This window comes from Heloderma suspectum, chromosome 4 (genome assembly GCF_057233095.1).
Source record: "Heloderma suspectum isolate Gila_16-S chromosome 4, 16-S_ref, whole genome shotgun sequence".
Taxonomy (NCBI): Eukaryota; Metazoa; Chordata; class Lepidosauria; order Squamata; family Helodermatidae; genus Heloderma; species Heloderma suspectum.
In genome coordinates this window covers 51,749,642-51,764,339 of record NC_139461.1, presented here as the reverse complement: position 1 = coordinate 51,764,339, position 14,698 = coordinate 51,749,642, and the positions used below count along the sequence as shown (strand labels likewise).

General features: G+C 42.2%; 1 protein-coding gene across 1 annotated transcript in view; it reads right to left on the bottom strand.

Annotated features, from left to right (window-relative positions):
• Window positions 1-2,058: 2,058 nt before the first annotated feature.
• The window catches only part of TPD52 (tumor protein D52), a 47,452-nt gene continuing 34,812 nt past the window's right edge, over window positions 2,059-14,698 (bottom strand). The window contains exons 5-6 of the mRNA XM_084849248.1: window positions 7,733-7,781; window positions 2,059-5,711 (exon numbers count right to left, since the gene is read on the bottom strand). Coding sequence (XP_084705374.1) covers window positions 5,595-5,711; window positions 7,733-7,781 — 166 coding nt within the window. The 3' untranslated portion in view covers window positions 2,059-5,594. The remainder of the gene's footprint in view (window positions 5,712-7,732; window positions 7,782-14,698) is intronic.

The window sequence follows — 14,698 nt, the reverse complement described above, 5'->3', positions numbered from 1 at the left end:
GGGTGCCATCAGTATGACACCCAATAATTAAAAACATCCCCAAACTGATTAACACCTAATCTCTTTCTAGACTTCATCTCTAACTCAGATCCTGGAATCTTTAACTGCTTATTTAGTATCAGGGCCAGTCCAAGACATGTTGCTGCCTGAGGCAAAGAACAAGATGGCAGCCCTCCCATCCCCAGTTCAAAAGCCCAACTGGGCTGGCAATTGAATCTTTCTTCATCACTGGCAATGCGACAGCATCTTCCATGACACCTGAAGTAAGCTAGCTAAGGGGACAGGCCACTTGGCACACAGCTCTCTCCTCAAACACCGTACTGCTGCCTCCCAGCATCTGCCACCCAAGCCAACTGCTTTACTTTGCCTAATATCTGGACCGGTCCTGCTGGCCATGCTTGCGCTACTGGACACAAGAGCCAACTAGACAAAATCGTTGACTGACAGACATGTGAGGAATAGTCTTCCCATAACAGGATTTCCTCTGTTCTCTCAGATCCAGTCTTGGGATACTTGCTGTATCCCATCACAATACCTAGATGTCCAGGTTGGAACAGTGAGCTAAATACTTTCCCCTCCAACTCCATCTGCAAAGAAAACTGTAAATTTTATCTCAGATGCATACACAGAAAGTATTGTTCATGCCTTTGTAATCCTGAGGCTTTACTATGCTGCTCTAGGGAGTTTCTCAAGAAAACGCTACACCCAAAAATGCGTACCCAAAAGTATAAGATCTGTATTGATTTTGGCATAGCTTCTAAACATGCAACTATGATGCACAACATTCCCAGACACCCAGCAAGGTATTCATACCATTTTCAAATGTGACAATGCATTTGGTTTTTCCTATACCCATGTAGAAGTGCATCACATGTAAAGCTACCCCAGTCACTGTGGACCTAAACTACCACAAGATGGTAAAGTCATTTAAATCTCAAGTTTATGCATGTGAGGATATTCGACTAAAAAACTATGACTACTCAAAGCTGGTAGCAACAAATGTTTTAATTTTAAGCAGTTCTCTTGTCACTTAAACAATCTGTCCCATTCATACCAAGATCAAGGAGTCCCCAAAATGCCAGGGGGGAAGACAGGATATCAAAGTTAGGCTCAACTGCCACTTAGGTAAACTAGATTGGTTTGTAAGAATGGTCATGTGCTCCCCTCCTAGTGCCAGTCACCACAATAACAGTGTGAAACCTTAAGCCAGGGGTGGGCAGAAAGTTGGTCTCCAGATGTTTTGGACTTCCAATTCCCTGCATTCCTGAACATTAGCCATACTGGCAGGGGCTTCTGGGAGGTGACATCCAAAACATATGGAGATCTTCTACCCACTCTTGCCATGAGCCATTTTAAAAGCGTACCAGCTATCATAACACTGTACAAACAGAATTGAATTCTTTAGGGCTGCAAAAGTGAGCGAGCTGCACTCACACCCCAAGGAGAAAAAGACACACACACACACACAGAGTTTCCCTGTAGAATCGCTGATGTGCCGTTCAACTACATGTGCAAAGGGAGCTATCCCCATGTGCACTGTGTTCCTGCAGAATTGGGCTCCCAAATGCCTGCCAAACTGCCAGTTGGTGAGCTGTCAGGAGCCCAATTCTGCAGGGAAACAGGATCCTCCAGGATGACAGCTCACACATCTGGTGGTAGCGGTGGCCGCAATGGTTGATATTTGGGGGCAGGGCATCTACAGTGGACCACACAGGTGGTCTCCAAGACCTGTGTGATGGCCACAAGTTTCCTACTCCTGTTGTAAAATATGAGATCCCCTTTATACACAGAATGAGGCAGAGTGCTAGATGAATAAATAAGGTTGCTCCAGTCACATCTAGTTTGACCATAAAACTCCAACCTGGCTAACAAAGGAAAACAAGGTGAATTTAAGGAAGAGAAGACAGGATAGAGATGACTGATGATACGTCACTATGACTACTTGGAAAAGACAAAGGACATAGACTCCATCCTATCTGGAAGCAGTCCTGCACATGAGTAGGGCAGGGTGTTCGCCATCTAGTAGCATTCAATTCTAGATCAGGATGTTAGACCCACCTGGGATAGGATGAACTGTTTGTTGCAGGCACAATTAAAGAACTAGCTTGTGGGGGTCTTCCCTAAACTGTTTGCTGCCTGAAGGCAACTCTTCCTATAACTTGCAAATCCATAGGGCCAAAGTCCTGAAAGAGATGGAAGTAGCTATAGAGGTGACCAACGCTGGAGTCATGTCTGGGGCCTTGCATAGACCAAACCTGTCTTTATGCCTTAGTTCCAAGGGATTGAACTATGGTCAGCATTGTACTTGAAACCCGGTTAGCCACAAGGGTCTGAAAAGCCCCAAGGGTGTTTCTGGATAGGGACTTGAGTTTCTTAGCAAGCATAGTGATCTTTCCTGCTCCCCTCGCTTCTGCTGAAGATTTCAAAGGCAATGTTCCAGCACCGTGGGAAAAATCTTGTTTGGGTTTGAATTGTCAGGGCCCTTGGATGTTTCTAGGGATGCAAGAGCTCAAGTGCTTCAGAGAGAAGTGGCTGGAGCATTCCTCTCTAACTCTGACTTTCCACACAAAGTCCAACTGAAGGAAGAGGCAGAGTGGTGGCAGCAGACAGGGCAGTTATTTTCTACTTCTCTAAATGTCTCGTTCTCCACTTCACCTTATTACAACCTTACGAGCTGTGTGGTAGGCATGATAGAAAATCTGAAGCAGGCACAGAATAAGCTATCAAGAGGTTGTTGTTGTTGTTCAGTCGTTCAGTCGTGTCCGACTCTTCGTGACCCCATGGACCATAGCACGCCAGGCCTTCCTGTCCTGCGCTCTCTCCCGGAGCGTGCTCAAGTTCATATTCATTGCATCCGTGATGCTATCTAGCCATCTCATCCTCTGCCGTCCCCTTCTTCTTTTGCCTTCAGTCTTTCCCAGCATCAGGGTCTTTTCCAGGGAGTTTTCTCTTCGCATTAGGTGGCCAAAATATTGGAGCTTCAGCTTCATTATCTGTCCTTCCAAGAGGTTACCTAGAAATTAAGCGGTGCATTTAAGTGAAGCCTACTAGAGAAGTTCTCCCCTGGCCTGTAACTCTTTCCCCTTAATCCAAGATACCGGAGGCTTATTTAGCGGAGAGGGGAACACTGCTTAATCTCATCCTCTAGGGTTCAGAGTTAGCTATTCCAAATTGAAATAGAATCCAGTTTAAATTTAATCACAGCGGCAGGACTAGTGTGTACATTTACACAAGCTGGGAGCTTTATCTTTATCTCCCCCCTCTTTTGTTCAAGAAAAAAAAACACTATTTACTGATTTGATTTGCACACCACCTCTCTACCAAGAAAAATGGCACTCAAAGGCTGTTAACATTAGCTATAAAGGCAATCGACTTCATCCTCATATATTATAGATCAGTATGGATGAGTGACACAGCTCTCTGGCCCTTTAGCATTATACAATGAGGGACTAGAGAGTTCACACTGGGCATACTTCAGACTCAGATTTTTTTTTAAAAAATGAAAAAAGTGATGCAATCAAGACAACACACCAGGCATCAAGAAGTATCCCTTTCCTACTAGCTGCAAGGTAGGCTAGTCCCCAAACATTTCACGATTTCTCAACTATTTCAGTTTGGTGTATACAAAAAAAATAAGCACATATCACTGTAGTCAGACTTGGTGGGACAATGATGTTGCATAACTGCAACACACTAAGATTTAGTCGTAGTTTGACTATGACTGAAGACATATAAGCAATTTGACTTGCAGATAATGTAGGTTAGCAGACGTCTCATTTTGCCACCTTTTCCAAATACAATATGCGTGCATTTGCTCAAACAATATAGGGCTAGATTAAGTATTTCATTTGGGGATTAATCCAAGTAGCATTGTGTCTCTTATCTGTTTTACATCTTTGGTAACATTTTTTTCAGGTAGCAGCATTTCCATGGATGCATTTCCAGGCATCACATCAGTCACTGAAAGACCACTACTTTTATTTCTAAACACAGCCACTTACTCCACCTCATATGGCAACACCATCCAAAAAAACATCAGTATTAAGGCTGAAGTCCTACACACTTACCTAGAATTAAGTCTGATTGATTTCTAATTAGACTTCCATGTAAACATGCATGGCTCTGGGCTTCAAGAGTTTAACACTCTTGAAACTGTCAAAAGAATTTAAACACACAACTCCCAACGAGCCAATTGAGAATGTAATTCTTTTATTTTTACATGTTATCAAGTATTGGGCTAAATCTGAAATGCTACAGAAGGCTGTCAAATATAGCATAGGTTGCTTTACAGACATGATTTGTGGCAATTTTGGTGCAGCTATGAAGATAACGCCTAAGTTACAATGCACCTTTTAAGAATGTGTTGTAGTTCATCTCAAGCTTAGTGATTAAAAGTGCCAAAAACATCTGCTAAATATAATCTTGCAATGTGCCAGACAGTTATCTAATGTATGCACATAGTATATAAAGGAAGAGTGCATTTCGCTTCTAGAGAAAAAGTCTTTTACAGGACCAGCAACAAGTTTTGGTTAACATTTTAAACAGAAAGTTACTTACACTTACAACATTTAAGTGTATTTTCATGTTTCAATGTAGGGTTGCAAGCTTAAAAGGATCCTACTCCCCTACAGGGCACATTTCAACTGATGCAGATACAGGGTCTCCCTACACTCCAGTATGCACTTGGCAAGATTGGAAGTGTGTATAAAAGTCTGAAAACTTGCACACAAGTAATAGGACAACCGGGGGCGGTGTAATGGGACTAAAGCGTGTTGTAGAAATGGCATGGCCAATTATTGTTCCTTTTAGACAATGAGGGGGGAAATATAAACACTTAATCATTGTACTTTTATTAGCATGGTGCTTTTAAACCATTCCATTTGCTGTGTTAGCTCTAAGACTACATATTTTGCATTAACAATCTGCTTCATATCTTATGAACTCATTTCAGACAAGACAAAAAACTGAATTGAGTTAGCTTGTAATATCCAAGAGAAAACTGTATCTCTGCTTAGCTGGAACAGCCAAGCTACTGTCAGAATAAATCTTTTCGGAGGAACCTCAATAAAGCAATGAAGAATGTGAGTGGGAACCATCCTATTTCAGTGTCGACAGATGCAACATATACACCATCAAGTTTACACTGCTTATTTGCCAGTGGAAGTTCTTGCAAAGAGACCTATTAAGGATGTTCACTTAATGAGTGAATGAAACCATTTCAGGTTTTGGCAGTGAAATAAGTAGGACAGACATGAAATGAGGTAACCACTAATTATCGTAACATCCAACATGTACAGTGTTGAAGCTCCCATTTCTAAACTTTTGTAATGCAATACCTTAGTGATTAGTTTAAACCAGTAATAATCTTATACTCAAAATGCATAAAAATCCCCATCTCACAGATAACACAGGCAAGAGTGTCTTTTACAGTTTCAAAAAAAATACTCTGAGCCTACAGAAACCATTTCTATTCAGTAGCTATAAAGCTAAGTGCTAAATAGAAGGACATCTTGGAAGAGTCAAAAGCAGAGGTGTTGTGCTTCAGCATTTGTTTGCAGCATCTGGCAGTGGGTAGCACAAGGGAGGCAGGACAATCACGGACTCTCCTCTTCTGTCTGCTTTGTAGTAGCTTCTGTGGCACTGGCATTGGCAGCAGAGTTCAAGACTTCTTCAAAGTCACCACCAGCAGGCTTGTTTCCCCCAACCTTATACTGAAGAGAAATTTAGAAACTTCAGGTTAATCTCTTAGAAGTTAAACTACAAATATGGCTTAACGTTCTATGGACCAGTTCACACATCACAGCCACCCACCTGGGTAGTCACGAACGTGCTGGCTCCTGGCCACCCACCCACTCCTGCTGAGCTAAATAACCCAGGGATGCTCTGTCCCTGAGTTGTTTATTATGATGTCCAAACTCGGAATTGTGGGTTGTTGCAGAGGAATAACCCAGACTTGTAACCCATGGTTTGTTCTTGGGTTACAAGTCCGGGTTGTTCCTCCCCTCAACAACTCACAATTCTGGGTTCAGCTGCAGTGGGACCAATCAGGCAGCAAGATCTAGCACACTTGCTCCCATTTCATTCACAATAACCCACAGTTTGTTAAATGTTCTTGTGACATGCAAGCCGGGTCACTATTTGAGATGCCTAAATGTTTTAGTATGTTATTGTACTATCCATTCACCAAACTTCTCCCAAGGTCCAAAGTACAAGCCTGAATACTTCCTGGAAGAGCTGTAAGCTTTCCTCTTCAGGCCATCATTCAGCCACCTTGGGGCAATTAATTCACTTAGTTATTTCTACTGGGAAGTAAGACTGAACGTTTGAAAGTCAGCTTGATAAAATGAATAAAGTAAAATGTATGCCTGAACACCTTAAAATATAGATGGAGGTTACCCTAGGCCATAGCAAAGGATACTTTGCCTGAGAGGTGGAGAAGAAATTGGGAACTCCAGTATTTGAGGCTGCAACTAATGTGTTAGAACATACCATGTTAGCGCTTTACTGGTCAGCTAGAAGAGTACAGCAATCTGCATACATCTCAGTGCAGAAACTGCCACAGCTGAACAAACCCATCCCAACTTTTTCGGTAGGGGCAATCTGTCCCCTCCAGACAATTGCTTAAACACTACTTTCCTTAGAATAGTCATAATACTGGGGGTGTACAAAATGTATCTAGATCAGATCATTTGTGTAGCATGTCTTAAGCATACATTCTGGGAACACTCACAACATTGTAATGTACAAGTTAATATGTAATTGTATGCAAGTTTGACTTCCTGAGAATCTCAGCTGTGTTTAAAATTTGTCCACATAGGTAGAAAGGAAAGGAAAGTTTGGAACTGTGCAACAATTGCCAGAGAGGTAGCCGTGTTAGTCTGTTGCAGCAAAAACTAAGAACAGTCTTGTGGTACCTTGAAGGATAATACATGACATAATCTTCCATGGACACTGTCCATTCATGCATCTGATGAAATGGACAGTGTCCACAACAGCTTATGCTAAAAATTTGTTAGTTTTAAGGTGCCACAAGACTCTTCATTGCTTTTGGAAGTGAGTGGTAGGTAGTTCTTCAGAAGCTGAAGAGGTCTTGGGTAAAAGAAACCTGTTCCCTGTGTAATTCTTTGTTCCCCCATACGGGCAGAACCTTATATCCTGTAGTTTTACATCGAACCAATCCATACAAATGGTGCATTTGGATGCAAAGCTAAGTCAGTGTGCAACTGCATGCGCCCAATTGCTCCCACTTGGCTCCACTAAACCACTAGAAAACTTCCAGGTGTCATTCGTCTAGCATTACATCCAAGCAGGGGATTCTGGCTTGTAATTTCAAACCAGCCAGAATCCAGAAGCCATGGTTTGAAGTTGGCTTCTTGAACACTAAGTGAGGATTCTCTGGAATCCTGGCTTAGTGATATATACAAACCAAGCCAAAAAGAGGCATTAGGTATCAAGCATCTTCAGAAGTGGAACGAAAGCACTGTCCTGCTCCTGCATTTCTCAGCTCCCCTTAAGAACCACAAAGCTGCCCTCCATTTCCTCTTGCAGTTGCAATGGTGCCAAATGTAAGCTTTACTGTGTTGCCCAACCACGTTGTATTGCCAGGGTAGACCACAGGAATTCAGACTGTTTTCCACAGTTCCATGGAAGCTGAACACCTAATCTCAGCATCTTGGAAAATCTCAGCTAAACTCCTTGTATTTTAGAAACCAACTTTGTAGTTAAGATTTACCTTTAGGTTTTCCACTTTTTCTTCAAATGACCTGAATGTTGGTGAATTTCTAGTGGAGAAAGAGACAATAATATAGAAATTCAAATTAGAAGTGTATATGCAATGGGAGGCCAATTAAAGAAAAAGTCCCACATACAGAGTAGAACAGTATTTTAAAAATGCGACCTGTGATGCTCTAACTCAGGGGTAGGCAACCTGCTACACTCCCATGTTTTTGGAACATAAACCCCAACTATTGGTCATGCTGGCTGGGGTTTATGAAAGCTGTAGTCCAAATCACTGGAGGGCACTTGCCTACCCCTGCTCTAATTTTAGTAGCACACCAGAAAAGTTCTGATTATAGATAGCACTTTTGTATATAACTACTGGAAAGTCACTCATCTATTTTTCAGCCTGATCCTACATTTGCTTACTCAGAAACTCCAGAGTCAAATGGGACTTATTCTCAAGTGTGCACAGAGTAGTACCTTACAAATACATTTCTTTCCCACCCCTTTCCTCACTCTCAGCAAAATACTACTGGACCAGTAACAGCATATTCTGGATATGTTCTTGTTTTGATTACAGAGTAGTGGTCCAAATGATTCGTATAAAGCCTAATACACGCTTATCTATTTTAAGCCTTGTATAATTCCACTAACCAAGATCACATTAAGATAATTTGGGGGGTACCAGTGAACTATACATTACCTCATAGCAGGCATGCTAATTGAATGCTGTAGGCAACGTATACTAAATGGCAGCATTAAAAGAAAGGAAAATTAGTCAGATTATAGAAGAGTGGTAAGCATGTCCCTGCCAATTCCATGCAGCGACACATCAGAACACTTTTTCCAACACACTCAAGGTAGGCATGCATATTTATCATCACACACAGCTAAAAGAAGAGCAGTAGCAACATTTACCCCTTCATGGATCACTGCCTTGTTGTGGCGAAGGGGCTTGCGTAACTCAGTGAAGCCATAAGCTATGCCGTGCAGGGCCACCCGAGACGGACAGGTCATGGCAGAGAGTTCTGACAAAATGTGGTCCACTGGAGAAGGAAATGGCAACCCACTCCAGTAATCTTGCCAAGAAAACCCCATGGAACGATAGCATCACTGATGCAATGAATATGGACTTGAGCACGCTCCAGGAGAGAGCTCAGGACGGGAAGGCCTGGCGTGCTATGGTCCATGTGGTCACGAAGAGTCAGACATGACTGAACAACTGAACAACAACAACACGCAACATTTAACACATCATGCTAGTTTAAGAACCACCCTCTGCCATTTGTTTTCTACAGTAACTGATCAGATTTAATCAAGTGTGCCTGTGGTTATGTATTATTTATAGAAGGCCAAATATACACTCATATTTTAAAGCTTCACCAACAGGAATGCATGGACCAGTATGTTAGTCAATCTCAAGGCTTTTTCAGTTAGCTTCTCCCAAAAGTGCTGCTCCTCTTTTATATAAACACTCCACTATCTTTTATGTTCCTCCCCACAACTATCCTGTGGGATAAACCACACACTTGTTTTTTCAAAAATAAATCTGAAAAGATGTCCATGGGAGAACTAGATCTGGACTGTCAAATTGTACACTAGAGCACACTAGCTTTCAGAAACACTAATGCTTGTTCCTTCAGCAACAGGGAGTAGCTAGCGCAACAAACATTAGGCAAGCACAGTGCCAATTCTATGTGCCATTAGTTGTTGCTAAAATTTGATTAGGTGGTTGTTAACTAGCCAGTTGTAATGACATGTTACAGATATGACCAGCAAGCTTTATTTTCTAAAGCTATCTATTCATTACAAGGGACAGCAGTGATTCTCCATAAAATCTTTCTACCTCTAGAAAAAGCAAAAATGGTAATCACATAACCCTGTCCAGATGCTTCAATTCTCCTCCAGATAAGGCATTGCTACAAGTAGTTAGGCAAGACCAATTCAGTTCAACCTTCCAAAAGCATTATGGATACCAACAGTTGGTAGGTAACATCTTATTTCATAGCTCTCTCTCAGCTTGGAGTCACTGGATCCTATTTTACATGTCCACATATGTTTAGCCCTACCAAGACAGTTAATAGCCCCTTTGAATATTGGGCATTGGGAACCCAGAATCCTGCTTTGTGCTCTGGGCATGCCAGCCACTGAACTCTGCAGAATGGAACATTAGCGTCCAGGTATTCCCAGACACAAACACACACACACACCCCCCTAAGGTGTATATGCACAACACACCCCTCACTACATCATTTCCTCAACCACATCAGCTTTCCTGCTCTCATTCCTCTTTAAATTCTATTCACTTCCTTGCCATATTGTCTTGATTGCAATCTCTCACACGTAAGCTCTTCCCATTTTCTTCCTTACAGCTTTCCATCTGTTCTGCTCTTTGGTGAGCAAGCAGTCTTAAGGCAGCCAGGTAGCAATCCCAGTTCTGCTTTTATCCTGGTATCCACTTGACCTATATTCCTACAGATCCAATTTGCCTCAAAGTGTTATGCAAGCACACCTTAAGACAAACAAGTGGCAACAGAACTAAAAAGAAAGCTGAACGCTTTACATTTCCATGGCATTAGTATTTCTACTAGCATTTCAACAGGCACGTTATCCTGTTTGAAATGCTTTCTGTGCGCATTACTTACGGAGTTGAACAAAGGGGCACACCTGATTGGAATGCCAAGAGTGCCCAGGTACAAAGCGGACTCATGATCATAACTACAGAGAATTAAAGGCAAAACACATTTTGGGGCATTGTGATCTTGCACAGGAAAGTACAATAGACACCAGTGGCTACATTCACTTGTCATGCTAAACCATGGCAGATGTGCAGAAGTCACAGTGAACCTCAGGCTCACATATTCCCCTTCTCCACCCCCACATGGCTGATGAGGAATTTGGAAACTTTTGTTTCCATTTATACATAACCACAGCTGCCTGTGCCATCCAAAATGGAAACTGTTTATCATCAACTATGGCTTCTTGAGCACCACTTTTGGTGAAAAGGCAGGATACAAATTTTATAAAATAAATGCGTTGGTTTGTTTGAAATAACAAGTTAGTATAAAACTTCAGTTTGTCATGCCAAACAAGGCAGTTAAGCAAAAGCAAGTATCTGAACTCCTTCTGCAGGCTGGGCAGAAGAAGGAGAACATATGAGCCTGTAGCTCATGGGAACTCATTCACATCACGCTAAGCCATGGTTTAGTGCAACATCCAAATGTGGCTAAGGTTTTCATGCTTCCAGTGTCACATTCAAGAAAAGAGCGCCTCACATCTCTCCAAATTTGATGCCCAAATATCTCATTGTGGGAGACATGAGTTTTCCCTCTTCAGATGTTCCACTGGAAACATGCATATGTACACATCACTGTCCATTCCACTTTCTTCTATAGGACTGCAGCATTCTTTCATACCTTAGAAGGAACAGGCAGGAAAGAAAATATCACATTTTAGAACTATCAATAGGGAAAGCTATTGCAAGGTCATGATCTTATTTTTATGTTGAAGTTCTGTTCAGAAAAGCAGGAGCATGTTAAAATTCCAGTGCAGCTCTTTCTAGGTTCAAAGGGAACTATCTGTTTCAATTACACCTACCAACGCTAACAACATAGCCAATCTAGGATATTGATAAACTGGAAAGTGTCCAGAGGACAACAACAAAGATGGTGGTGGCCTGGAGACCAAGTCCTATGACGAAAGCTTGAAGGAGTCAGGTATGTTTTGCCTGCAGGAAATAGTAGGAATTAATGACAGCCATGGGTGATGGGATATAAATAAGTCTTCAAATATCTGAAAGGTTGTCATGTGGATGGAGCAAATTTGTTTTCCGTTGTTCCAGGGGGTAGAACCCAAACCAATAGGTTCAAGTTACAAGAAAAAGGATCAACTTAACATTAGAAAATGTTTGATGACTGTACAAGTTGTTCCAGCAGTGGAGTACACTACCTCAGAAGGTTGTGGAATCTCCTTCATTAGACTATAAACACAGCCTGGACGGTCACTCATCAGGGATGCTGCAACAGCAGATTTCCTGCACTGGGGGGGGGGGGGTCCCTTGCAACCCCATTATTCTTGTATGTTATTTATTGGCAAAATTCCCTAGAAAGAGCCTATTAAGGCAGTTTAAGTAGTCAATCCAGAAGGAACTTTGTTAAAGATTTACTACAGCCTATCACACTGTGTCAAGATATTTTGTCTCAGCCATACCAAAAAAATAGGTTTGTCAGCTCAGCTACACAGGTGTAAGTTGTTTTGACTGATGTTTAGGTCATATTAATGGCATGTTACATGTCACTGTTTGAGATATTGAAGGGGAAAGCCACTCACTGCTCTGACAAGTCACTAGTAAATATACTACACGCCACACATTTGTAGGAAGAATTGTGTATGCTGTTTCCTCACAGCATATTCACCTCTACGTAGTATTTCTACTATATCTTTTTAGTACTTCTCTTTCTTGAAGCAAGGACTGAAGTTTAATTGAACCATTTAGAACTGCACAAAGCATAAACCCCAAGATGTACTCTATAAGAGAACTGCATACTATGGGCTGTCAGGATCTACCAGCTATGAGAGAAAGCCTATTCGCATGCTCTACACCAACTTGTAACATCTTACCTAAGGGAATGTGTAAATGCCTGCACTCTGTAGGATACCAAGCAAGCATTTAAAAATAAAAAGAAAATTGCAGTATAAACACACACAGATTTCCACAGTAAGAGTTGTGAGCTTATTCTATGTAGTCCTCTACACTAAACTTAAGAGGAAAATGACAGCAATATAGATGGTTGATTTTCAGCAGTGAAATCTAGCTCTGATATTACGTAGTTCTAAGGGAATGTTGTGCAATTAAATGCAGGGCATTGCTTCAACTCCTCAAGTTCCCACAGACAGCAATAAAGAGATGCCAGTTTTATGTAAATTCTGCATGGAAAGCTGCCCAAATTGCAATACGCTAACAAAAGGCTGTTAAATGTACAAATCTGTTTTCTATACAATAGCCTGGTTTGCACATAAAGGTAATTCATAGTATGGGTTGTTCAATTCTGGGCTGCCGTAATGGTGAACGTGGCCGCACTAACAAACAATAGTTTGTTACCCACGAACAACCCAGGAAGAAAACCCAGGTACTGGGTTCAGATGACACACCATGGCTTGTCATGGGTTATTTAACCCATGATGAGCCACAGCACCTGCAGGCACCAGGTTGCATATGCAACCCCTGCGAGAGGGTTGTCATGTTGTTAAACAATGCTTGCATAACCCATGGTCTGTTTTAGGTTATGCAAAGTTTAACCCTCGCATAACCCACGCCCCTTGGGTTTACATGACACGAAACCCCCAAGTAGGAATTGCATATTCAAAATGGTAGTCATGCGCAAACTGCACGTGCCACAGCCTCACTGTATGGTTATTTAACTCACAGTGGGCTTTCATGTCACCCAAACAGCCCCATGGTTTGTTGTTGGGTTGTGAACTCTGGATTGTTTAAACCATGGATTGTTGTTCCATACAAACCCAACCATGGGTTGTTCATGGATAGTTTCACCAGGCTACAGAGGTGGCAGGCAAGAGTGGTATAAAAAAATCCAGCGCCTCTGCACATCAGTACTACAGGACTGCAAAGGCATTTCAGATACAGGGATGGAGTGGGCAGAGGAGGGAAACAAACAACCCAGGGACTGGGGGAAAAAAGGATGGTTTGTTTGACCATCTGTCAGGAAAACCCTGGGTAGGGCATAAAACCATGGCTTAAATAAACCATGGGTTAATGTTATGTGTGAACCATGCCATTGTGTGCCTTGCTATTACACCATTAAGTTGCATCACTAGCCCCCCACCTTCAGCATCATAAACATAGTTGCAAATGACAATTTAAAAAAAAAACACACTTCCAGGGAATAGAATTCAGAGGTACCTCACATAACACTCATTAGCCAAAAGAGCCCTTGGATAAGAACACAAAACATTTTACTGGAAAAGCCTCACAATCATCCAAACAGCACAATAAGAGTTTGATTCTAAGCAATGCAGATCAGAGGTTTTACAAGACCCAGAAGGAACAATCTTAGGAGGGAGCCAGTGTCAAAATATGCAGGGGCTCAGAAAGCTCTTGATTTCTATAAGCCTGGGATTCATGCAGCTCACAATACTAGTTTTTGCTTCCCTCTTTCATGATGAGCAAGTAGCAGAAGCAAAGAGCTCATGCACACGTGGGTTGCTGTTTCCAGCCTCAGTATTCCCTCCCACCCACTCTCAAACATGATTTCATCAAGCAGAGTACATCCAGATTAAGGAGCTCTCAAGGGAGCCGATTCTGTACAGCACTGGCCTGACTACTGGGCGGATTGTGGTGGTGAATGCCAAGGAAGGAGGTGACATATGTAATTTTTGCTTCAGGCACCTTGACATCTTAGGTGCACTGAATCAGAGCATGCATAATGTTTGAGGCACATTGGAACGGTGACAGTCTCAATGGGGAACACTCCTAATCCAAACAGTGAATTTGAGTTTAACTAAAATTCTGAGAGTGCCTTGGACTGCAAGAAGATAAAACCAGTCCATACTCCAGGAAATAATGCCAGACTGCTCACTTGAGGGAATGATATTAAAGGCAAAACTGAAGTCCTTTGACCACATCATGAGAAGACAGGATACCCTGGAGAAGATGCTGATGCTAGGGAAAGTGGAAGGCAAAAGGAAGAGGGGCCGACCAAGGGCTAGATGGATGGATGATATTCTGGAGGTGATGGACTTGACCTTGGGGGAGCTGGGGGTGGCGACGGCTGCCAGGAAGCTCTGGCGTGGGCTGGTCCATGAAGTCATGAAGAGTCGGAAGTGACTGAACGAATAAACAAAATGGCATTCCCCTTGCCCCACAAAAAAAGTGTGTTATTTGCACTAGAGCATCATATTACCTTGTATGTCTTCCGTGAGCTAAAGAACTACACCGACTGGTTTCTTGCAGTAAAGGCAA